Source organism: Eucyclogobius newberryi, unplaced genomic scaffold (assembly GCF_026437365.1).
Source record: "Eucyclogobius newberryi isolate DKJ021-1_F unplaced genomic scaffold, fEucNew1.0.hap1 SCAF_7, whole genome shotgun sequence".
Taxonomy (NCBI): Eukaryota; Metazoa; Chordata; class Actinopteri; order Gobiiformes; family Gobiidae; genus Eucyclogobius; species Eucyclogobius newberryi.
Genome location: NW_027316389.1, coordinates 21,759,870 through 21,785,368, shown reverse-complemented (window position 1 = coordinate 21,785,368; position 25,499 = coordinate 21,759,870). Strand labels below are relative to the sequence as shown.

Genomic DNA, 25,499 nt, shown 5'->3' with positions numbered 1-25,499 from the left:
TGGACTTGAACTTTGGTCAGAAACTCGCCTTCCAGGTTTTCTACTGAATTACCAAGAAAAGAAGTCAGCAGTTCATGAAAGCTGAGCAGGAAATGACGAAGAACACTGTTGGGGTCTCTACAAAAAAAGCCAGTGGTGATCCATGGTGGTGATGAGGAGCGTCTTGTCAAGCTGCACGCAGGCAGGTTAGGCAACGCGGAAGCACTGTTGTGTGACTTTCATTTTAAAAGAATTGAGAGTGCAACACATCTTAATAATGATCATTGTTCATTGTTTTATAATGCACCGAATCACCAAAGCAAGTTCCTATGTTTGTGAATTCTGTTCTTTGACAATGGCAATAAACCTTTTCTGATTCTGATTCAAAATGTGGATGTTGGGCAATATGGGACATGGTGGGACGGACTTTAACAGCATGATTTTAAATGTTTACCCCTTCAAACAAAATCCAATAGATCACTTCATATTAATTAGACAGGGCCCCCCAAAATGAAGTTTTTAGCCTAATTATTCATTCTGCAAGGAATTTTATTCTATATTATCATGTTTTCTATGTGGCACATTTAATTCACATGATGCTCTAATCCGCAAACATATTTTTAATTAAAAAAAAATAGTCAATAGCTCTTCAGCTTGATTCAAACAAAACAGCATACATGCATAATTCCAGTGCAAAACAAAGCTTATATATACAGTAATAAAAACACAAAATGACTTTCATACTAGATATATACTGGCTCACCAACCTTGTCTTTCATAAAACTAGTTACAATTGGCATAATCTAAAATGTGTAACCCAATCCTGATTAACCACTTATCTAATTGCAGTAAGCTTGTGTTAATGATTATGAAGCCATTTCTTAACAGCTGTGCGCTTTTATTTTAAAAGTCCAGAGCGGAAGTGTGTGTCGCTGCACGCGCGCTTGTCTGACAGTGAGAAGGTGGTCCTGTCCGAAAAACACCCACCAGAAAACTCACTGACGGGTCAACTTTACATGTTTATGTCGCTGAATATGGTTTGCATCGCTTTGACGGGCCTAAAACTTGCGAAAGACGCGATATGTGACGACATCTCTGATCTGGAAGTAGTTTTTGTGGTGAAAAGTTGTGAAAGTCGGAGGTGAAAATGGAGAGCCCAGCTGAGTGAGAGTGGGGTGAGGAGGCAGGCTTTGGCACAGTTTGGGAGTCCTGCCCTGCCGCTAACACAGGCTAGTTAGCACACACACACTTCTTTCTCATGGATAAGTGAAAAGGTGAGCAGAAAGGCGCTATTTCACGTGTAATGACAGGTTTGTTACATGGTAATTACTGTGCTGTCACGCAAAGAGAGGGATCGGGGGTGTTTTTTGGGTAGAAACACAGACAAGAACACGAGTGAAGCCATTTTCAGCCCACCGTTTTGTACATTTCTCATATAATAACTTTGTATTCTGTCTAAAAGTATGCTAATCTGCCTATAAGGTGAGGTGTACATTAAAGATAAAAAAAACATGGGATCTGTTGCTCATATCTGTCCAACATGGCCTCAGCATGTTTCCTCAGAGTAACTGTACTTTCTCATCCTTTGTCAGTGTGTGAGTTGTTATTGTTGTTGTTGTTTTTGTTGTTATTTTTGTGTGTGTGTGTGTGTGTCGTTGAGCCTACCAAATGTGTGAATTCTGTTTAACTTGTGTATTTCAGAGCTGCTCCAGACTGTTCTCCAGAGACCTCCTTCATCTGCGGCTGCTGACTGCACCATTTCCCTGTGGATGGTGCTTTGTTCATCTGATATTTTTAGGAAGTCATAAAACTCAAGGATAATTTTGAATTTTAAAGGCAGCCTTATTCACGCATATTTCAGATGTGCGGGATGCCTCGGGCACTCGGCCTGCTTTCTAAAACTAATCAAGGCCTTTTTGTGCATATCGTATCTAATTTTGTATTAATCTTCTAGTTCCCGACCACATATAGTCACGTCTATCCCAGAGTGCAACACATACAATACCGGATGCTCGCATAAAACATTGCACATGATTTTGTAAAGCTCGAGAGCTCGTGCTGGACAGGACTATATTGTTATTTCTGCGTTACATATATGGACTGTGAGTACATGTTTGGCGGCGCGTGACTGTGTAGGATCAGCAGTTGAGGTGATGAGGCAGGACTCCCAGAGCCCAGTGTGGCTGAACTGGCCGCGGCCCAACATGATGTGATGTGATGGGGTGCAGGAACAGCAAGGTCCTCCCTGAGCCTCCAGGGGATGTTCAGTTGGACCTGGTCAAAAAGGTCAGTACATTTTGCCAACAATGATCCAATGTCTTTGATGGTGTTTTATTACAACATGGTCATGTTTCACTGTTGTCTGGGCAGAGGGTGTACTTTGATATTTGGTGTCCAGCTGTGTCTTGAATCTGCTTTTTGTTGTTCAGGTTGACCCTCTACAGCCCCCACAGACAGATATCTATCAGCACTTTATACGAGGAGATGAGAAGTCTGCAGGAGCCGGTGGAGGGGACAAGATGGCCTCACCGCTCCAGGCCCAGGCTGCTGGTCCCACAGCCTCAGCTCAGGCCCCTAAAGAGCCCAGTGAACTGTCAGACCCCCAGCGAAAGAAAGTCGCCAAGTATCGAGCCAAATTTGACCCGCGGGTCACAGCCAAGTACGACATCAAGGCTTTGATAGGAAGAGGGAGTTTTAGCCGTGTTGTGCGAGTAGAGCATAAAAGCACACGGCAGCCTTATGCCATAAAGATTATAGAGACCAGATACCGGGAGGGAAGGGAGGTCTGTGAGTCAGAGTTGTGCGTTCTGCGTCGAGTTCGCCATACCAACATTATCCAGCTGATGGAGGTGTTTGAGACTGCCGAGCGTGTGTACATGGTGATGGAGCTGGCCACTGGAGGAGAGTTGTTTGACAGAATCATCGCCAGAGGATCTTTCACTGAACGGGACGCAACACGGGTCTTACAGATGGTCCTGGACGGTGTGAAATACCTCCACACTTTGGGAATTACTCACAGAGACCTAAAGCCTGAGAACCTCCTCTACTACCACCCAGGGGCAGACTCCAAAATCATTATCACTGACTTTGGTTTGGCCAACAGCCGGAAGAAAGGAGACGAGTGTCTGATGAAGACAACATGCGGGACACCAGAATACATCGCCCCTGAGATCCTGGTCAGGAAGCCTTATACCAACGCTGTGGACATGTGGGCACTGGGGGTCATATCCTACATCCTGCTGAGTGGAACCATGCCCTTTGAGGATGACAATCGCATGAGGCTCTACAGACAGATCCTCAAGGGGAAATACAGCTTCACAGGAGAGGTAAGAGTGCAGAGGTCTTCCTACTGACATTATACTGATATTTATTGGTGATGAATAAAGTTCAGGCGTAGATTGACTTGTTAAAAAGTTGTCCAAGGCTGAACTAAAGATAAATATAATACATACTAAATAATACAGTCGCAGATTTAAATATATTCCGTGTACTATCTTAACTACTGTATTCAAAATAGAATAGGAAAGTTAGACAGCAGTGTGCCTAGAAACTGTAACATCTGCTACAGAATATATAACTACAACAAAGCCTAAAATTCTCCTGAAGTGTGCCATTTTGAGCTCACTCTTACACCGCGCCGGCAGACATAACCCATATTTGGAATACATTCCTTACACTGCATGACGCTTTGTCAACACATTTCCAACAAGTTCAGGTTTTCTTATGGCCTTACACGTTTATTAAAGCGCACTTTCTCCCTGGTCGCTTCTCAAACCTCACATCTATTTCCGTCCTCACCTCCCTCTTTCTACCTGTGCGCGTCCAACTCTCCTCTAAGTGTTTGTCCATGTAGTGATTTGTGCTCTATCTTTGTATCCGGTAGGAGGAATGCTGAGTAGTCTGGTCCTTTGTTTCGTGACGTAGGATGTTTATGTTGCCATAGAGCTTTACAGAGGGGCCCTTGGCTGATGTTTGCCTCAGAGCTGTCTTGGATGCTATGCTGAGTAGTTCTGGAGCTTCGAGAATTGTCCGATTTATCCATGTACAGAGGTGGACATTGTTGCCAAAAACATCTTTTTTTGTTTATTCGTTTTTTTTCCCTTTACATTTCTTACTATTCATGGCTTTCAGCTTCCTTTTGCATTCAGCAATTTCAGAACATTGGTTAAAATGTGCAAATTGCTATGGCATGCTATGGCAGTCCTACTTTCTCTGCCATGGATAGACAACATAATCCATATTCTAATTTAGCATATCTTCAAAACCACACTTGACTCTTATAGACCAGTGTTTCCCAAAGTGGAGTCTGTTTTACGTCTATTACATGTAGTCATTTTACTTCATATCTATGATTATATGTGCTGTTAAGATACCACCCACCTCTACTTTAAGGTCAAGTTGGACACGTTTAATTAACCACATAGAATTTGCTTGCCACTCCAAAACGATGACGCTGAAGATGATGATGATTATGAATATTACACATCAAATCAACTAAATTTAACAAGATTTCTCTAGAGAGCTGCCACAATAAAGAGCTCCACTTTAATATGAGCTTAAGGTTATTCATGACCTCTTTGTGGGAGGGCCACCAGGGGAAATGAACGTGCTTTCTTTTACAAACTTCATTGAACGCGGAGCAAGGACGTTCCCATCTATTGCGTAAAGGTCCAGAGCCTGCATTATACTTCATGAACAGACTCTCTAATCTAATATTTTTAAGATAAATTCTTCATGTAGTTTATTCTTCATGGAGTTTACTCTTCACTCTCTTCTGCTTCTTAATATTCAACATTATAGAAACATTTATGTCCTTCCTGAGAAGAGAAGAGGATTGCACTGCACTGGTGGACGCTTGTCTTTGTGTTTAGGGCCAGTAGGAGTGTGTGTATTCAAGGCGAATGTATGCCAATGCAGGTATGTTTATTTCATGTGCACATGTCTGTTTGTCCAAAGGCCACTGCTTAACCACTAAAGCTATGAAGTGATTTCATGTTCCTCGGTTCTGTTGGGACCAAATTCCAAGCGCGTGCGACGCAGACTGAAAAAGCAGAGGGTCAAAATGTGATTTTGTAGTCTCCTGTTTAACTGTATCAACTTGTGCAATGGGGGTGGGGCCGTACCACAAAGGGTTTTATACACCAGAGTTTTTTTCTGAATAGATAATTAAGTTATCCAAACTTAAGAAATTATATTTGCACAAGATTGTATCAGATGATATGATATGTGTATGATCATTTTCCTGCGGTGTGAAGGGGCTGTAATTGTCCATTGGGAGACTAAAACACAGATGGCCAAGCCGGGCATTGAGGAGAAGACTGAGAGTGATAGAAAGGCATGCGGTGCTGATATTCTCATTTCCTGTCCAAGCAGGGGGTGAGTGAGTGAGCAGTGCTAGTGTTCGTCAGATGAGAGAGACGTCTTAACGACATGCGCTCCCAAGCTAGTTTAACTGGGAATTGACTAGGTCTTTTATGTGCTGACATTAACATTGATTACTCGATTAACTACTACTATTTTAAACTCTAGCGTTTCTTTTCTTTTCTACTTTAAAGAAATTGTTGGTTTTAGTCTTTCCTTTGCTGCCCTCTTCTGTGCCAAAAAGCCATTGCAATCAAAATTTCAGTTTGTATTTATTGCAGAATAAAACTGAAAACAAATTTCCAGACTTGAGAAGCTTTTCAGGTTTTATCAACTCATTTTGCAGTGTATATTTATTTTTACAAAAACTAATAGTCCTGACTTCATTCATTGCTTGATTGTTTTCCATAAGAAGGTATTGTGTTCTAAACCATTATCTTCATCAATAAAGGCTCAATTAAATAAAATTGTCTCACTATTGTGCATGTTTTTCTCTTCAGCCGTGGCCCAGTGTGTCAAACCTGGCCAAAGACTTTGTGGAGCGTATCCTGACGGTAGACCCCGCCCAGCGCCTCTCCGCGGGACAGGCCCTGAAGCACCCCTGGATCGTCAGCATGGCCGCCTCCTCGTCCATGAAGAACCTGCAGCGCTGTATCTCCCAGAACCTGCTGAAGCGCGCCTCGTCCCGCTGCCACAGCACCAAGTCTTCCCACTCCACGCGCTCCAGCCGCTCCACCAAGTCCAACAAGGCCCGCCGCATGAGGGAGAAGGAGCTACGGGAGCTCAACCGCCGCTATCAGCAGCAGTACAACGGCTAGAACTGAGAACTGCAAACACGCCTGTACATGTGACCACTGAATCAACAACGTACAGTACCACAAACTGTGACTGTAAATCTGCCTTTACCTGAAGGGTAAGACTCATCTCATTCTCTGCTCCATGCCTCTCTAAAGGGATGGAAACATTGTCTTTTCTGTCTGTACATATTTATTTATTATCGTTGAAATGATGATTAGTTTTCATTCAAATGGTCACTGGATAATGACCTTTACAAGGATCTGTTGAACAGAGCTCTGGTTAGTGACATTTCCAAAAGGGAATAAGGCCTTGCTCCTCCACCATTCCTAAGGAAAAGGCTGTGAATTGTTTATAATGTTTAAATGTAGTCAGACTGCAACCTGCCCTGAAAATGAAACAAATCTATTAGGTAATATAGCATTCAGCAAATCTGATAAGATTGTGAAACTTTTTTTTGTTTTAGGTCTATTCTTGTTGATGATAGACATTTGCTTATGAAGTGGTCCATGCCATAGTTCGTTGTGAGATATCAGTATTGCGTAATATGGCTGTGTGTACTGTAAGAGTAGCACAGCTTTTTATTACATTGGAAGTTATTTTAGACTTGTGATCCTCCACATTGATGGATTAAGGATACAATAGGCTGCAGGGTTAATAGAATGTGTCTAATGTCAACATCAGAAGCAAAAGGGCCTGAATTGAATAAATAGATATTGGCAATTATTAATACTCAATAGTGAACTGGCTAAGGAAACCAAAGAAGACGGAGTATAGCAAATTTCTGTAAAAGTAGCACTTAACAAAAGGTTATACAAAGTTAATCAAGCTTTAATTGAAAAACAAAGCTCCTTCTATATTGAGATGATTTATGATAATATTATTATTATCTTTTTACTTTGTTACAATTACATACATAAAGGACAAGCAAAAGGCTCTGTTTTTTAAGCTTGACACAGCAACAATGAGCCTGAGACAGACACCATTAGACAATGGCCATTTAGTCTGGCCATGTGCAAACCCCAACGGGAACAAGCAAATAATACATTTTAATAATGCATGATTATGGATATGTATTCAAACTTGCCAATTCTGTTCTCCTTCTAGTCCTATCTACTGTAGATCTAGGGCTGCACCACATGACTGAGACTCATACAGATGATTTCATCTGAGAAAGCACTTCATTATATTGAATGTTTTGATACCATTAGTGTATTTTGTTGTTATTCTGGGTATGTCCTTTTGGATGAACCCCTAGTTTATAAATTGTGTTCTTTCCCAGACTAAATGTGTTATTGAAACCGAGCCATGTTAACTGACCTCTCAACACGTTATATTTGTATGAGTAGATTTACCAAACTGTCCAGTAGAAATCTCTTTTATTGCCAAATTAAGTTTTACTTAAAAATCAACAACAATTAAATAAGGTTATGTTTTTCACACATTGTAATAAAGGCCATAATTAACTAAAACATGATTTAATCATATGCCATGCCAAGTGAATATCACAAGCGACTTCAAATCAACTGTGGAGCACAATTTTGTTTCGGTATTATGTAAACTATTTTCTTTTGTATTGTATTTTTATATGAATGAAGTCATTTGAAATGAAGTAGCAAACGATTACCCGAAACTGTGTTTTTGTTTGTCTCATTTTGAATCTATATTTAAATAAATCATAACATTTGATTGCGTCACTATGTCCCTCTGGTTGGATATGAAATTTGGAGTTAAAGAATACTTTTGGTTTTTTTGCATTATTTGGGACTCATTGTATGTTTTCGTATACAGCATGATTGACATAACAATGACCGACACAAGCAGATCAACGGACAAACTTGCATGAAATTGATCAAATTTGTTTTATTGCTTTGTCTATTTAATGTCTAAAAGTTGAGAAATATTACTTGAATTGTTATGTATTGTGACATTGAATGGGAAATCATTTCTGTAAGTTACTTGTTTATAATTATAGCGCCATCTTCTGGTGGAAAACTGCAACAGCTCAGTAACAGACAGTTGCCAGGACATATTAATTGAATATAAATCATATGCGACTTTCAGATGTATGTCTGACATCTGAAATGCCACATTCTCTCGCACACCTAAACGTTCTTATCGTTCATAACAATACCACGACCCAAAAGGGGACATACATACTTTAGAAAGCAAAACTTTAACAATGGTTTATTTCTATTTTTGCATGAATCAGTTAAACTCTTGTTTTTTAATTATTTTAAATGATTGTCTGAGCTATGGCACAATCGCACATCTCAAAAGGGTTAAAAAAGGAGGATATTTGTCTTGTATCTGGCAGCTCCCGGTCACAAACGTCACAGTTCTGCGGCTGCGTCGCTTTGAGCTAAACTGCGCTAGCTTTTGTTCGACATTCAGGCACAAAGTGGACTCTCAGCTGGCATTAGCTCATCGAAAAGTGGATAACTCTTGTCACTGGACCGTTGGCATTCGTAAGGATTGTTTAATTGTCCCCCCAGTAAGTACTTTTACCAAATATATGATGTTTCTGTGTGCAAAAGCTCGTTAGCTAGCGCTGCTGTCCATGTGAAATACAGTCTGTTGTGAAAAATCGCTACGCTCGTGTTCAGATGAAACATTTAACTCGTGTCATGGGTTTGTCATCACGCGTTTAATGTCATGATTCTTTACGTTTTCGTGTTCGATGCTCACAGCATTATTAACGTTGTTAGCTCACGATTGTAGCATATGTGCTGCTGTTGTGTTGGCAGTGATTTTGAGCTGTGAAAAACAGCATTGTCCTTTAACATTAGTGGTAGGGATTTGTTTTTTATTGACATATTACGATTATTTCAAGGTCTGGCAGAATGATTACTTCTAATTAAAGTTCGCTGTGTGCTGAGGGTATGTTTTGTTTATGTGTTTGAGTTTCATGTCGCGCATGTAGTTTCAAAACACCAAAATGCACTCACAAAATCTTGGTGAAATACAAGTATTCACTGAAATACAACTATTCACTTTCTCATTTAAGATTTTTGATTTGAAAAAGTATATATTATTAAACGATTCCAACAATACCCCAAGAAAGAAGCCCTGTGATTAAATGTCTTTCAGGCTCATGTTGTGTGGTTTTATGACTTTACACATCACATATTACTCTGAGCATTGAAAGATTATTCATAATTTTAAGAAAATCATTGACCGACAAACTTCTCCCAAGCCATGAAACTCCATACTGGTGTGTTTATTGAATAGACAGTGTGACTTGGATGGGGGTCTGGTGGGGCTCTGTGGTGGCTATGGCAACCTCTAATGGCTCTTGCATTGCGTTGGTGGTTTGTTGACACAAGTTGCTGAAGCCCTTGTTTTAGTGCCTTTTGAGAGTGTTTTACAGCTCGACACCAGAAGCGCTCGCTCCCTGGTTAGTTTTTGTATCCTGCCCCGAGACGGAACTGCATCCTCCACCCATCACCCCACCCATCACCCCACCCATCAGACCTGACCACACACGCCTGGGGGTTTCCTAGACCAGGATTACCTTTACTCCTATTCTAGTTATGGTCAACAATTCAGTGTAAAAATAAATTCAATCAATTCAATTCAATCAATACAGACTAAAAAACAAAAAGAAAATGCTTTAGAATTTCCTGTACACACTGTCTTCAATATCCAAATACAACAACAGTGGTTTTTACTTTTTTATTAAGAATATAAGTTTTTTTTGAGTTTTTATAAGAGCTTTTCTATTAAGAGTGTGTTTTTTTTTGTTTACTTCTGTACCTACTGTTTCAACACTGGAATTCTCCATTGTGGGACAAATAAAGGCTCATCTTATCTTAACTGTCCTATGATTTAGTCACATTTTCAGCTCTTCTGATTCAAACTTGCTGCAGCAGTCTGTAGGTTTAGAAATGTAGAACTTGATCATCTGTAATTGCTTGATGTTGTTCACGATGTCCATCTCTGTATCGACACACGTATTGCCAAGAAGTCCGTCACAATATATCACATTATCGATATACTGAGCACAGCCCTACAACAGTTTACCGTGAAGTTATGGTTAGTTATTCTAAAGTTTCTTCATATTTGTTTTTGTTCATTCTTCAAGCTCTGACTGGGTGTTCACAGTCATTATTTGTATTATCTTGGCTGCAAACTTGGCTGTTAATGCTGGTCTTTCATCAAAGTTGCAGAAAAACACATCTCTTGCCCACCGAGCAGATGGCTCTGAGTGGGATACGAGTGGGATCTTTATGCGGTTAAATCCTCCTAAACTTTTGCCATTTTTGTAAATAAACTTTCTTATTTGTTTAAGCTGTGTTTGAGTCATCAAACACAGCAGTGGGAGAGGCTTGTCATTTGTCCCACAGTTTGCTTCTTGACTGTTACATAAGCTGGGCTGGACCGTCCCTGCAGGGTTCAGTTTGTGTCTGTAATAAAATACACATTTGTCCACAAAGCAGCCACAGTTTGTTTGAGCCTAGGGCCAAGAGAGAAATCCTTAACAAGTTTCCCATTTCATGTAATGTAGGTAAAGAGGCGTGAGACCGTGTCCTACATCGGTTTCATTTCAAACAACAAGACACTTTATGGTTCAAAAAATTAATACCATTTGATTAGCCGAGAAGATACCTGGGACTGGCTGCAGTTTAAACAAAACTAAATGCATGGATAGCTAAAGTTGTATGTTTTTATTTCACAATAGTAGACATTTATTTTAGTAACACAACTTTTCCCATTCAAAATGTATACCTTTTTATTTGTATTTAATTGTTATGGTATTTTTTCACAATTTTTCATCAATACGAAATGAAGATTCATTGTTACTTTGACCTAACCACTCTTCCTTTTGTCCAGGCTTAAACCAGAGTTCTGTGCTGGAGAAGAAGAAGGGACGCTCTTACCAGTGCCCCACAAAGTCTCTCGTCTCGTCGTCTTCATTTTTTGAACCCTTCATTATGGCCGCCATCTCGTCACCCTGGCAATTCCACTGACCAACACCGTTTTACACCACCATGGAGAGGAAACGCAGAAAGAAATGAATCTAGCTGCATCAGCCTTTTGCAGAATGGACTCTTTTTCAGAACTGTTGACCTGAAATGCTCGGTCTCTACTCTCGTAATTAATCCAACATTGACTTCTCATTTGTCACCTGACGTGGTTTAAAGGACAGGGACGTGAGGAAAATGCTGCTGCTTCCAGTGTGGATGATTATGCTCTTGCTGATGGGTGTAGTAGGGATGGAGCCAGGGACCGGAGCCAAACCAGAGTCTGTCCCATCACCGGCCCCCACAGAGGGCTCCAACTGCACCCAGCTAACTCTCAAACTCGAGTTCTCCACTAAAGTTGTAGAGCACGGTATGCCACTTTCAGTTATTCAGCTTATTTTTGAATTTGAAGACTTAACATAAATCTATTGATAAATCAAATGATGTACTAAATATCTTTCATTCAATTTTGTAACTACCTTTTTATGATTGCCTTTGTGTACTTTGCAGAGTACATTGTGGGCTTCAATGGGTATTTCTCAGCCAAAGCTCGGAGTTTGTATATCAGCAGTGCTCTGAGAAAGGCCGGTGGAGGACTGGAGTGGCACATTGTTCCCAGAGAAAACCCAGCGTCGGACTTCCCCAGTGACTTTGAGCTGGTCCACATCCGTCAGGTCTCTCCCAGCGGCCTGCTCACCCTCGAGGACCATCCCTACATCAAGAGGGTGACCCCACAGCGCAAAGTGTTCCGCTCCCTCAAGTATAGCCCCTGTAAGTAACGCTGTACACTGCACTGTAGCCACAACTGCATGTAGCGTTATTAATCATCATGTTTGTATGGCATTTAATGTCTAAAATGGCCAAAATAGAATTGAAATGTTGTGTTTTGTTTACATATTAGATGCAAAACTTTAGGGGATTTTCTAAACCTTATTTAGCATAGTGAGTAAAAAGTATGTGTGCGTTCACTTTTTTTGAATAAAATGTTGTAGAAATGTGATAAAGGAATAGATTTTTTTTATTGGCAAAATAATCATTAGTTGCTGCCCTTTGTGTCATAAACATTTTATATCATTGGTTATGAGTTATGTTTGTCAGCCGTTTATCATTAGCTCAGAATAATTGGTGTTGATTATTTTATTGTACAAGGATATTTCCTCTTCTCTTATCATATAATCCGCCTGAGGCAGACGGTGTGTGTGTAGAAGTTGTGAGGAGGAAGTGGGAGCTCAGAGAGCTTTGTTTCTGTCCTTTTGAGCTAGACTCACTCTTTGGACCAGACTGGAGCTGGCTTTGGATGAAAGACTTCAGTTGCAACCACAACATTTACTGGTAGTTGAGAGGCCTTCCGGAGAGTTACTTTGGGACTCAACAATACGGCAAAAAAAGTGTATCAAGATGTTTTCCTCATATTGATTGATGACAAAATTTCATAACATTTTATTTAATCTGATAGAAAGCCATTTTTATTTGTTTCTTATATGAATTTCCTGTCCCCATGTGGCACAATAAAGGATTATCTTATCTTATCTTATCTTAATTGATTCATTTTTCATTCATTTTATTTATACAGGGAAAACGTTTTCATGTGTACCTTGTTAAAACACAAACAAACGCAGGATACTTGAGCACAAATAAAAATTCAATAAAATGAACGAATGTATAAAAACACATTTAATAAAAATACAGCTATCTAATCAGTTCCTGTATAACACAAAAAAGTCATATTTCTTCCTCCAGAGACTTCAAACGCTAATGGGATGAAAAAGGAGACATACTGCTTGTACTTTTTCGGTCGTTGCTGCCCTGAGGAGTAATGTCTTAATTGACTTCCAATCTATTTAATACAGTCGTTTGTAACAAACCACCTTGGTAATGTTGACACGATAATTATAGGCCCTTGTAGTGTTTTTTTAGTGAGCATTTAAGCAAGCCATTGTTTAAATTGTGGCATTAGCCTTTACTGCATTACTTTATACATGGGATTCTTTGCTGAATCCCATGTATAAAATGTCCTCTTCAATCCGTGTCAGTGTTGGTTTGTAACACAATTTGAACACTGGAAACATTGAAGGATGCAATATTAGTTCTAGTTATATTTTAGAATTTAGTCATAGAAATACCGATATTTGGACTCCACAACATTAACCCCATCTGATAATTTTAAGTGTAGTACAATGCAAACAGTTCAGACGTTCCTGTTCCACTTCCACTCACTTCCTGTTGTATTTGCGTCTCCACAGCCCCCGAAGCGGCCACTCCCTGTAATGGCACCGAAACTGAGAAGTGGCAGTCGTGGCAGTCGTCTCGGCCTTTCAGAAGAACTAGCCTGTCTCTGGGCTCGGGCTTCTGGCACGCCACCGGGCGCCACTCGAGCCGCCGTCTGCTGCGTGCCATCCCCCGTCACGTGGCACAGATCCTGCAGGCCGATGTGCTCTGGCAGATGGGGCACACAGGTTAGTCTTTCTGTTTAAATGTATACGTTATTAGAGTACCAAACCGCCATGTTCCTGAATTCTGTTTGGTGTGCGCAGGGTCTGGTGTGAAAGTGGCCGTCTTTGATACAGGCCTCAGCGAAAAACATCCTCATTTTAAAAACGTTAAGGAGCGAACCAACTGGACAAATGAAAAGACACTGGATGATGGTGAGCCCGATGAACATTTTAAAACAAAACTAGCCTTTTGTTCATCTTAACTTCCTGTGATGTTGCGTCTCGTGATATGTAGGCCTAGGTCACGGCACATTTGTTGCGGGTGTAATCGCAAGTATGAGGGAATGCCAAGGTTTTGCCCCAGACGCAGAACTGCACATCTTTAAAGTGTTCACAAATAACCAGGTACAAAAAAGATGCTCAAAATCAATCTGTGTGCTTGCAACAATCAATTGCAGGTTAAAATGTCTAATGTAGTTTAATGTCTCCTTCAAAGGTTTCCTACACTTCCTGGTTCCTGGATGCTTTCAACTATGCCATCCTAAAGAAGATTGATGTTCTAAACCTCAGTATTGGCGGCCCGGATTTCATGGACCATCCATTTGTCGATAAGGTGACCAAATGGAACAGAAAACTCCTCATTACCCTCGAAATTTGCTTTATTAATACTAACAAATTCCTTTCTCATTAAATAAAATGCTTACAAATCATAGTAAGGCTCTCTAACATGCAGCGGTGCTAAAAATGCATCATATTTACATCTTATCAAAAGTAATATCAGGATTTTGCACCTGAATGCAAATACAGGGCAAACCACAGATCAGATAACGTTGCCATTTTTCCGCTATACTTGCTCTAAAACCTAAAAATTAGGTTTTAAAATTTAAAAACTTTTGCTTTGACAGGTGTGGGAGTTGACGGCGAATAGAGTGATCATGGTATCTGCTATTGGCAATGACGGACCTTTATACGGGTAAGAGAGCCAAGACTAGGATGCTTCAAGCTTAGAAAGTGAGAAATGTTATACTTAAAGTTGCCTCTATCTCGTAGGACCCTGAACAACCCTGCAGATCAGATGGACGTCATCGGGGTTGGTGGGATTGACTTTGAGGACAATATTGCCCGGTTCTCCTCCAGGGGCATGACAACCTGGGTAAGTTATGCACGTTCTGATCCATAAACGCAGTACACTTATCCACATCAACCATAACTTCAGCTTTATGATTCAGGCCCCAGAAACATTCTCATTCCCTCAGATATCAGACTTAGGATCTCTCGGCTCACCTCAGCTGTTCTAATTCAGACCAGAACTGTTTTTACAAACTGCTCAGACTGCACTCCACTAAATGTATCAGAATAATTCATGAAACCACCACCAACCTCACCAAACATCAGCTGAAGCATCTGAACCATTGCATTTGGAAAATCTGCTGAATGTACTGCTCATTTATGTATCAGTTTAATCTTTGAAATGTGGATGAATGCTGTTGAATTGATTTATTTTCTGTCTTGGTTTTCCAAGACAGAAAATAAATCAATTCAACAGCATTCATTCATTCAAATACCTTCTTTGATGTTTTACTGGGCATAAATGAAAGCATTCAAGCTCATACTGTAGTATATTTACAAAGCTGAGGCAGAAGAGTGCCATAAGTTGCTACTGTTGCCCTACAATGTCAGAGCTAATAAAGAAAATGTCAAACTACTTCTGCAGGGAAATTACTTTATGTTGTGTGCTGCCGATTCACTCAAGCAGTGAACAAGCAAATGCCCAACCTTGATCCAATCTTTCTGGGCCGCTGCTTATTTTTTCATTTGAAGCAGCATCAGTATTGAAAGGGCAAATGGAAAATCATTTGGCTCGTCTGACAAGTCTCAGAGCTGAGAGGAGTGTGACCGAGATTCAGTCAATGTGATCTTAATGGGATTAGGGGACTTTGAAGTACCGATAATCATATAAAACATGTGACCTCCTCATCCTCGTGTCTAAATATATCACTTAAACCTTGCTCTTTGTACCTAATGTATTATTGATTTCCCCTTGTGTAGGAGCTGCCAGGGGGGTACGGCCGGGTCAAGCCGGACATTGTGACCTATGGCTCTGGGGTGCGAGGCTCTGGGATGAAGGAGGGCTGCCGCTCCCTGTCCGGCACCAGTGTGGCCTCTCCAGTGGTGGCGGGGGCCGTCACGCTCCTGGCCAGGTGTGTACTCATGGTCTTGTTTCCTGCCTTAGTTTTATGTTTTAAAAGGCTACCTCCATAAGTCCATCACATTTAAACCACTGGAAAGTCCCTTTTCACTTCCACAAAAGATATAATCCACATAAGCTCTGCGTGGATCTTAGTGGATGCAGTGTCACAGGTCAGCCGAGAATCAGAGCACACGGGATAATGGTTACGTTTTTTCTTTCATTAACCTTTATTTAACCAGGTGAGAACCCATTTTTCAAGGGTGACCTCGGGCAAAGTGTAAAATGTGAAAGCACACGCATGTTTTTATGATGAGTAAAAACAGAGTTTGCATTTAAAACCAGACAATATTTGCAGGATTCTTTTTTTTCTTTAATTGATTGAAAATCCCTAAGTGCAGCATAGGAAAACTCTCATTCCCCTGTCGGTCTTAACATGGAGCACTGACCAGTGCAGGGCATAATAATATAACAGAGTGTTTTTCAAACTTCCTATAAGTTTATCTGTTCTTTTCTTCTGTATCTACCTGCGTTGCATCAATGAAATTTCCCCATGTGGGACAATAAAGGAATATCTTATCTTAACCCTCTGTCTGAGGTCCTAGTTTTCTCTTGTGTCACTAAATCTGTCTCATCAATTATTTATTTATTTGAAAGATGTTTTGGCCCATAGGCTTTACTAGCCAAGACAGATGAGTGAGAAATGGATGAGAGGGAAGGAAGGACACGCGACAAACTGGGCAGCACCTTTCGGATCAATAGTTGCGTCTGTCATAACTGTTTTGAATTCTCTCTGTCAATATGCCTTTTTATATTGTGAGAGCCCTCTTGTTATGTACATGTAATTGAATCCATGTGCAAGTTTGCAAATAGCTCATATTGTGAAAGAAAGCAATACATTGCCATTGTCTATAAGAATGATGTCTCCGCTTTCCTCCACAAAGCTCATTCCCACCTTGATCTCTATCTGAGTCTTTGTAAGGACTCGGGTCATGACTCAAGTGTCATGTTCCATTTTTGTAGATGCATGAATCCTTTGCCTTGGGTCTGTTAAACTAATATTAGCATCCTACTGCAGAATAATTCTGAGACGTGTGTTCACAAATCAGGCATTGTATTACGACCACCTAAATGTTATTCTGGTCCATTACTTATCCTTGGTCTCAATGCTGTGCATTTTACTTGCTTCCTAAAGGTCATTGGAACTGCATTCATGCACCACTATTTCCATTTCTTCTACATTATGGCCAAATGTGTTTGAAACCAAACCTATGGCTTTAAGATATATCACAAATGAATCAAAATGGCATTTTGAACTGTCACAATTGGCTTATCGCTAAAACTACACATTTAAGTTATTTTCAAACAACTAAATATTCCGTCATCCTATATATAAAACCTGCAAACCTTGCTGTTTATACCTCTAGAAATATCTTGGGGTTCTTTTATTTTAACAGTTCATATTTCAGTCTTCTCTGAAATGTTTCTAGGCATACTTATGTGCACTTTGAACAGAAAACCAATGGTCCAGGACCCCATTCATAAGCTGTATAGTTTATCAGGACTCTATTTCTCCACAGTGACACTTTTTTCATCCAAATCCGTATATATGATTTTATGTGTTATGTATGTATTCATACAGAGAAAAATAAATTGCATTGAATAATCCAACTAAACTTGCGTCTCAAATTTGATGGCAATGAGTGTTAGAAGAATCATGGTTAGATATTTTGCCCAGAGGGTTCAGCCCTACCCTAACCTTGTCCTTGTCGCACTGTGTCCACAGCACTGTGCTGAACCGGGAGCTGGTGAACCCTGCCTCCATGAAGCAGGCTCTGATTGCCTCAGCTCGCAGGCTCCCGGGGGTCAACATGTTTGAACAGGGCCACGGGAAACTAGACCTGATCCGGGCTTACCAGATCCTCAACAGCTACAGACCCCAGGCCAGGTAAAGACGGTGTAATTTTACCTCAAATCTATTCTAGGCCTGAAGATATAAAGTCTGTCACATTTTGTTACTATGTAACATCACCTTTATTCATTAAGATTTTTAGGAGTTGACATTCCAAAATAATTTTATCAGGAATATGATTCTAGGGGAGTTTGCATGTCCTCCCCAAGTTACTGTGGGTTTTCTCCGGTTCCTCCCACCGTCCAAAGACATGCATGTGTTTTGGCCCTAGTGAATGTATGTGAGAGTGAATGGTGTCTGTATGTCTATGTCTCTGTCTCTGTGTGTGTATGTCTCTGTGTTGGCCCTGTGACGAGTTGGCCACTGTCCAGGGTGCACCCCGCCTAAGGCCCAAAGTCACTGGAGTAGGCACCAGTAACCCGCGACCCCGAAAGAGAACAAGCGGTAGAAAAATGAATGAATGAATGAATGAATGATTCTAGTGAAAACAGCTGACAGCTTTATTTTCTGTGTATGCTCAGATTTCTAGATTGATTGACTTAAGACTCATAAGAATAGTGAATTAATGGTTGTCCCTGTCTCTTCTCCAGCTTGTCTCCCAGTTACATTGATCTAACAGAATGTCCGTACATGTGGCCTTACTGCTCTCAGCCCATCTACTATGGAGGAATGCCCACTATTGTAAATGTGACCATACTTAATGGAATGGGAGTAACGGGCAGGATTGTGGACAAGGTAAGCTCGTAACACTACACCTACAACAGGATTCATCATTTTCATGTGTTTAGTTGATTATGTGTTGTTTGTCCTTTTTTAGCCCATCTGGCAGCCTTATCTACCCCAGAATGGTGACCACATAGATGTAGCGCTTTCATACTCTTCAGTGCTGTGGCCGTGGGTTGGCTACTTGGCGGTCTCCATTTCTGTGGCCAAGAAAGCGGCATCGTGGGAAGGAATAGCTCAAGGTCATGTGATGGTCACTGTGGTGTCGCCTGCAGAGAACGATGTGAGTCATTACACCCCAGTAATGTTATTAGTGGTCATTTAAAACTGGCACATAAGAAGACTGCTTTTTCTTACTCTTAAATAAATTCTAGTCGGAGGTGGATGGAGAGATGACCTCCACTGTCAAACTGCCCATCAAAGTGAAAATTGTGCCTACGCCGCCTCGCAGTAAGAGAGTACTGTGGGACCAGTACCACAATCTGCGCTATCCACCTGGATACTTTCCCCGAGACAACCTCCGAATGAAGAACGACCCATTAGATTGGTGGGTTGCCTTGTCTGCCTTGCCTGGTTCTGCTTCTCTGACTTGTATGTACAGTGCTTATGTTTTGTATTTTTATTTGTACACAGGAATGGGGATCATATCCACACTAACTTTAGGGACATGTACCAGCACCTCAGAAGTATGGGATACTTTGTTGAAGTGCTGGGAGCGCCCATCACCTGCTTTGATGCCAGTCAATACGGTAAGAGCTTATAGAAAATCTTGATTGACTTCATTATTTTTTTTAGTTATTTTGTTTTCCCATGATTTCTTGGGGTTCATTAGCAAAAATAAGATGGCTAAAATGTAATGTAATGTCTCTGCAGGCACTTTGCTAATGGTGGACAGCGAGGAGGAGTATTTTCCTGAGGAGATTACAAAACTAAGGAGAGACATTGATAACGGTCTGTCGCTCATTATCTTCAGTGATTGGTACAACACCTCTGTCATGAGAAGGGTCAAGTTTTACGATGAAAACACAAGGTAATCATCTGCCAACAGCTGGCAACACGTTCGCACAGAGAACGATACGGCCTCACATGAATCATGTGCCAAAATACAAGTGCGTGTTGTGTTCTTTGATTTATTAGGTTTCTAGAGGAAAGGCGTTCCCTTTTTGGCATCTGTTTGTTCCTTGATTTCATTTTCAATTCAAAAGCAGTCCGCTCTATAGATTCCGTAATGCATTTCAACATTCCATGAGATGGTTCAGTGATTAAATTGCTATTACCTTGACAGTGCTTTCACCTTAAGTGTTATCATCCCATTGCAATGCCATGATAAACTACCAGTATCTCAGTTTTCCTTTCCGGCTGTAAAACTTAACGATGTGAATAATAACATTTCAGAAATGGCATTTTAGTGCAGAGCAAGCAAACATCTCTTGTCTCCTTCAGTCATAACCTGACCAACCTGTCTCACAGAATACACAAGCTCCAATATGACTAAACACGGTTTATATAGTAGATATAAAACGTCTACACAGCGCTGTTAAAAGGTAAAAATGTTTTATGATGTAAATAAATGAGACTAAGATAAATAATTTCAGAACTTTTCCCCACCTTTTTAATGTGACCTCTAACCTGTATAATTCAGTTAAAAAATAAATTAAATCCTTTGGGGAGGGCGGAGATGGAAATAAAACAAATAAAACAATGAGGTTGCATTAGTATGCACACCGTCTTATAACTGGGATTTGGTTGTGTTCAGAATCAAACAATCACATTCAAACTTATGTTAAATAAGAGTCGGTACACATCTGCCATCATTTAAACTGCCTCTGAAGAAAAGCTGAACTTTACTGGGGGTTAATCAAAGACCAAAGCCTTTTGTAACAAACATCCAAGCCAGGCTAAACCCTGCATAAACACATTTGAAATCTACCAAAGGCACGTTGAAAAAGGTGTTATGGCTAAAAAGTTCAACATTGGACACAACTCCAAACGTGTTTGGCACAAAAACAACACCATAGCCACAGTGAAGCGCGGTACTGGCAGAATCATGCTGTGGGGCTGTTTATCTTATGCTAGTACTGGAACTGTTCAAGCTTATGAACAGTCTCAAATCCCAGTCAATGTTGGCACAACACCCGGATAAAGTTCTGAAAATATTAATATTTGTCCAATTTTGTTTACATCACCAAACCTGGCATTTTACCAGAACTGTGTAGACTCTCTATAGCCACTGTAGGTGTAAAAAAACAACAACCAAAAAACCTGTTCACCTGGCCTCAAACATTGCCATTAAATTAAAATTGAATTACTCTGCAAAGTATTTTTTATGACAAAGGATCCCATACTTGATTTTGTACTGTACATTAAAAATAACTAAATAGAATTGTTAATTACTGGTAATGCAATTCATTGTGTCATTTGCAGGCAGTGGTGGATGCCAGACACAGGGGGCGCCAACGTACCGGCTCTGAATGAGCTCATCTCTGTGTGGGGAATGGCTTTTAGTGATGGGCTGTATGAGGGTGACTTTACTTTAGCTGACCACGACAGTAAGTATCAAAACATGCTGCTTTTTATGCACTTTCTTCACCTTTTATAAACTTCTCCATTTGTTTTCAGTGTACTACGCCTCAGGCTGCAGTATTGCTCTCTTCCCAGAAGATGGGATTGTGATTGCTAAGAATTTAAAGGACCAAGGTACTTACAGGATTATTAAAAATTGAAAACCATTTTCTATAGTTTTAAGCTCACCTGGTTTAGACGTAATTATAAAATGTGTGTTTTCTGTAGGTTTGGAAGTGCTACAGCAGGAAACTGCAGTAGTTGAGGCAGTACCCATTCTAGGATTGTACCAAACCCCCTCTGACGGGGGAGGCCGCATCGTACTCTATGGAGATTCAAACTGTATCGACGACAGCCATCGGCAGAAAGGTACTGTTTCCAAGCAGAGTCTGGAAAAGGATTATTCCCTGTGTAAAAAAATAAAATTGAAAATAATAATTATTTTTTTTTATTTTAAGACTGTTTCTGGATGCTGGATGCTCTCCTGCAGTATACCTCCTACAGCATGACACCTCCAAGTCTGAGCCACTCCCACAGCCGAGTGGGCCCCCCTACAAGTACAGATCAGCCACTGCCACAGCGACTGGAAGGTACATTTACAGGTTACAGTAGAGTAGTTGCCAAAAGCTCTCAGTGTGTAATTATGAAATAAGGTTTACTTAAATAGTTGTATCTTCCTACTTTCAGGGAACCATCTTTACCGTTACTCCAAGGTTTTAGAGGCTCACCTGGGGGACCCTAAGCCCCGCCCTCTACCTGCTTGTCCTCACCTGTCTTGGACCAAACCTCTGCCACTCAATGAGACTGCACCCAGGTGTGTACAAAAGGTTCACTTTGGAATTTAAATAGTTCTATCTGAAATTCCATTCATCTAATTGTTTCTGATAGAAAATTTGAGCTGGACAAAAGTGGTTCTTAGTTTTTTACATAAAATTTAACCAAAAATATATGATACTGGGTTAGGAGGGTTAGGTTAATATTTTTATTTTGTTTTCTTTTCATATTTTTAAATGGCCTGACATACAGATATTATTTGTTAATGTAACATTTATCCAAATAGTGATTGAAGCAGCAGCACTGCTGGACCCCCTGATATCTCTGCTAGAAAGTCCAGAGTCGTCTTAAGCTAGGTTTATGCTTGACGTGTCCGTGAGGTCCGCAAGGGGCAGTGCGGTGAAATGTTGTCATTTTTGCGCCCCTTTGCGCTTCATCTGCGCGGAGAGGCCTTGTGCCCTCTGCCCTGTAGAACTGTGACCTCTGGACAGTGCGTGTCCTGCATCTGACCATCTCATCCTACTGCAGCCCTGTTACCACATCAGAACACAACATTGATTTCTTCACCTGTAAGTTGTTACTAAAGTGCACATGTGCTGTCATTGCATAGTAACCTATGGAAACACCAGAAGCTTTTGTCGGTGGATCTGGACAAAGTGGCATTGCCCAATGTGAGGGCCTACAGACCCCAGGTCAGGCCGCTCTCCCCTGGGGAGAGTGGTGCATGGTACATCCCTGGAGGTAAGACCAAGCACACTTGGTTTTAGAGGATGTGAGTTGAAGCTTGATTAACTGTGCCCTCTCTTTTAGGAATAATGCCTGGACGCTATAATCAGGAAGTCAGCCAGTCCATTCCAGTTTTTGCCTTCCTTGGAGCTATGGTGGTCTTGTCTTTTTTTGTGGTTCAGCTGACTAAAGCCAAGAGTAAGCCTAGACGCAAAAAGCAGCGCATCAAGCGCCCCACATACTTGCAGCAGACGACCACTGGCAAAAACCCCACAGTTTGAAACTGCTGATTTTTTCCATCCCAAATGTAGGACAATGCTGGACTTTTAAAACCCAGGCCTCATGATCATTGGGGTTCTCTTGGTTTCTACTATTTTAATGGTCTCCTCAAGGCTGTGCTCCGGTGTTAGTATTTGTGAACTGATGAACAGTATTAGAAGTGTTAAGTTCTATGTAAGACCACGTCAAACTGAACTTTGAACTTTGAAACCGTTAGTGGCGCGCCACAACAATGATTCTGGTCATTGCCCAAAATGTTGCCAGACCAAATGTTTGAATGAAATGTGTTTTTATATTTATTGAATTTGTTTGTGTCCCATAACACAGATACAATGCTTTGCACTGTACTAAACACTAAGCTGCTGGTTTACACAATGACCAAAATCACACCCAAATATCCTGCCAATATTTGCGGACTCTTCACATGCAGTCAGTCTCTAAGGAAAACTGGACCGTGTATCTGTACATTGTTCTTTGTTTTTATATTTTGTAAAACAACCGACCAGGCAACTGATGATATTATTAATGCTTGTCAGTCGCATTAGCAGACTTGATTCAGTATATTATCCATTAAAAAAAGCATAGTCATATGGTTGTTGTTTATCTATGTTTGATTGTAGTATATTCTTTTACACACACTGTGAATCTACTGCATTTGAGTTTTCTTGTAGGTGAGAAATCACTAGTAGATGAGTAATTAGGAGTTGAGTGTGTCATGAGTATTGGTAGAATCCAATGACGCAGGCTGATGTGATCGGAGTTGATGTGCGTCGGTGCGCGCCGCGGCCTGGGCTTTGGCTCCTTATCCGAGCCTAATAGGCCCGATCAGCCTGTGAATCTGTCAGCGTCTTCAGGGATGACGGACCCACTGGAGAACTAATCTCCCTCTGAACCTTGGGAAACTGGGAAATGACCCTGGACCCAGCTAGCTGTGCTAACAAGATTTGGAAAAGCTGGTGGTGAGTGGAGGTCACATGCCCTCGTTCCCTTCTCTGTTCCCAGATGCCAGGACTTCCTGTCGGGCCAATCATGTCGCCTGTTCACATCCTGAACAGGCACTTGAAAGAGACAGTGTGGCGGCTCAGGGCTGAACTCTGCGCCTCACACAGTATATACCAGCCAGTACTTGCTCACATGTTTCTGCACTGCTGTGATAGTGGGTCATGCCTTTAGCTCTGTTTATTGAGAGCCACCTTTTTAAATGAACCAGAATTTGTAGCCCCTGAACCATGTATCCCCAGCCCGCCAACATGAGTGATTATACATGCATACGATGGACTCAAGTCCAGTATTCTACTTAGTGTAGAGTAAAATATCAGCAGCAGTCAGACCGTAGACTCTGTATACATTTTTTTTTTTTTACATACTACTAGGTCAGTGGGGATCGGGTACCTGCCCGGGGTTCATGAGGCACAGTGAGATGATTTTGTGTGTGTAATTTAGTTCAGAAGACATTGCAAACTTCTCAAACACAATTAAACCTTATTTTAAATGTTTTCGAAATGAAATTACGACAGAGGTAGATCAGCAGTTTACAATGAACTAAATGTTGGTCTACTTAAGTTGTAACCGAAAATAAGCATTAAATATAGCCGCAAGCGGCAATGATCGGCCCTCGCCACGCCGCCGCCACCCCGCAAGAGGGGGCGCTAACGCGCCCCAATTGTCCTTTTTATTACGCCTACTGCTGAATCTGTGACGCTGTCACATCTTCTCCCCTTTGTTTTACCATCAAAAAGCAATTTTATTTTGAATTCTTGGCAAAATGTGCGGCTTTGCCGCACAGACACCGTGACTCTTAGAATAAAAATGTGGATACCTTTTGATGGTCCACCCCTGAAGATGAGTCTCACCAAATTTCAGGTTAATATGTCTAACGCCCTAAGAGGAGTTCGTGAAAGTCTAAAGTGTAAACATGTTCTGGCGATTTCCCCATTGGAATAACATGGAGGTTTCGGTCATCGTTACGGCAACGCCATAACAATTATGACATGGGTCTCATTGACTTTTTTGATGGGGATGCCAAAATTGAGTTGTGTGTCAAATTTCATATAATTTCGCAAAACTAAATATTTAACCTCCATATAAAATCTGTAGGGGGCGCTGTGGCTCCAAATTAATTTATTTCACTTCAAGTAGGTTTAGGGCAAAGAGTTTAACAACTGATTCTAATTTGACGCAATTCAGACTTTATCTGCGCAAACGGCAGAAATGTAAAATTTGGGAGATTTCTGAAATTCTCAGGTATCAATGTAATTTGGATAACTTTTGATGTCCCACTCCTCAGTAGCATTTTCACCAAATTTCAGCTTTTTAGGGCCAACGCCCTGGGAGGAGTTTGTAAAAGTACGACGTTTGGAAAAACTCCAAAGTCATGTTTAGCCATTTTTGAAGCAATATGGCCGACATTTGGTTGGGCGGACGGTGTTGCCGTAATAATATTTTTTACTTCTCTTGTCACCATCTACCTCTGCGCCAAATTTCATGATTCTACGATTAAATTTTTTTTGGGTCATTTTCTATCTTAATGCATTTTTGGTACATTTGGGGGCGCTGACGCGCCAATTTGAGGAGGAGGAGGAGGAGGAGGAGGAGGAGGAGGAGGAGGAGGAGGAGGAGGAGGAGGAGGAGATCATCATATCATCATCCCAATGTAAAGTGCTCGTTTAGTGTGAACTTTGCACGGGCTTTGCCCGTTTACAACGGTAATGTTCCATTTTCCTACAACTAATTAGTATGCACGGGGAGTGCGTTAGTGAGTGTTTGGAAGTGGGCGAGCGCTTCGCGCTCGATTTCGTGCGCAC

The 25,499-nt window shown here is 41.0% G+C and overlaps 2 protein-coding genes across 2 annotated transcripts; both read left to right on the top strand.

Annotated features, from left to right (window-relative positions):
- Positions 1 to 1,697: 1,697 nt before the first annotated feature.
- pskh1 (protein serine kinase H1) lies at positions 1,698 to 6,934 on the top strand. Its single transcript, XM_072434864.1, has 3 exons — positions 1,698 to 2,265; positions 2,409 to 3,305; positions 5,841 to 6,934. Exons 1-3 carry the CDS (start codon positions 2,197 to 2,199, stop codon positions 6,156 to 6,158), a joined length of 1,284 nt encoding a protein of 427 aa, XP_072290965.1. The 5' UTR covers positions 1,698 to 2,196; the 3' UTR covers positions 6,159 to 6,934.
- Positions 6,935 to 8,458: 1,524 nt separating this feature from the next.
- Positions 8,459 to 23,302, top strand: mbtps1 (membrane-bound transcription factor peptidase, site 1). The gene is made up of 23 exons (XM_072434486.1): positions 8,459 to 8,629; positions 10,969 to 11,469; positions 11,610 to 11,870; positions 13,343 to 13,555; positions 13,634 to 13,744; positions 13,827 to 13,936; positions 14,028 to 14,144; positions 14,437 to 14,504; positions 14,582 to 14,684; positions 15,581 to 15,732; positions 17,506 to 17,667; positions 18,222 to 18,366; positions 18,449 to 18,637; positions 18,729 to 18,901; positions 18,988 to 19,103; positions 19,228 to 19,384; positions 20,779 to 20,903; positions 20,974 to 21,051; positions 21,145 to 21,285; positions 21,375 to 21,506; positions 21,604 to 21,730; positions 22,301 to 22,431; positions 22,501 to 23,302. Exons 2-23 carry the CDS (start codon positions 11,298 to 11,300, stop codon positions 22,695 to 22,697), a joined length of 3,180 nt encoding a protein of 1,059 aa, XP_072290587.1. The 5' UTR covers positions 8,459 to 8,629; positions 10,969 to 11,297; the 3' UTR covers positions 22,698 to 23,302.
- Positions 23,303 to 25,499: the final 2,197 nt, after the last annotated feature.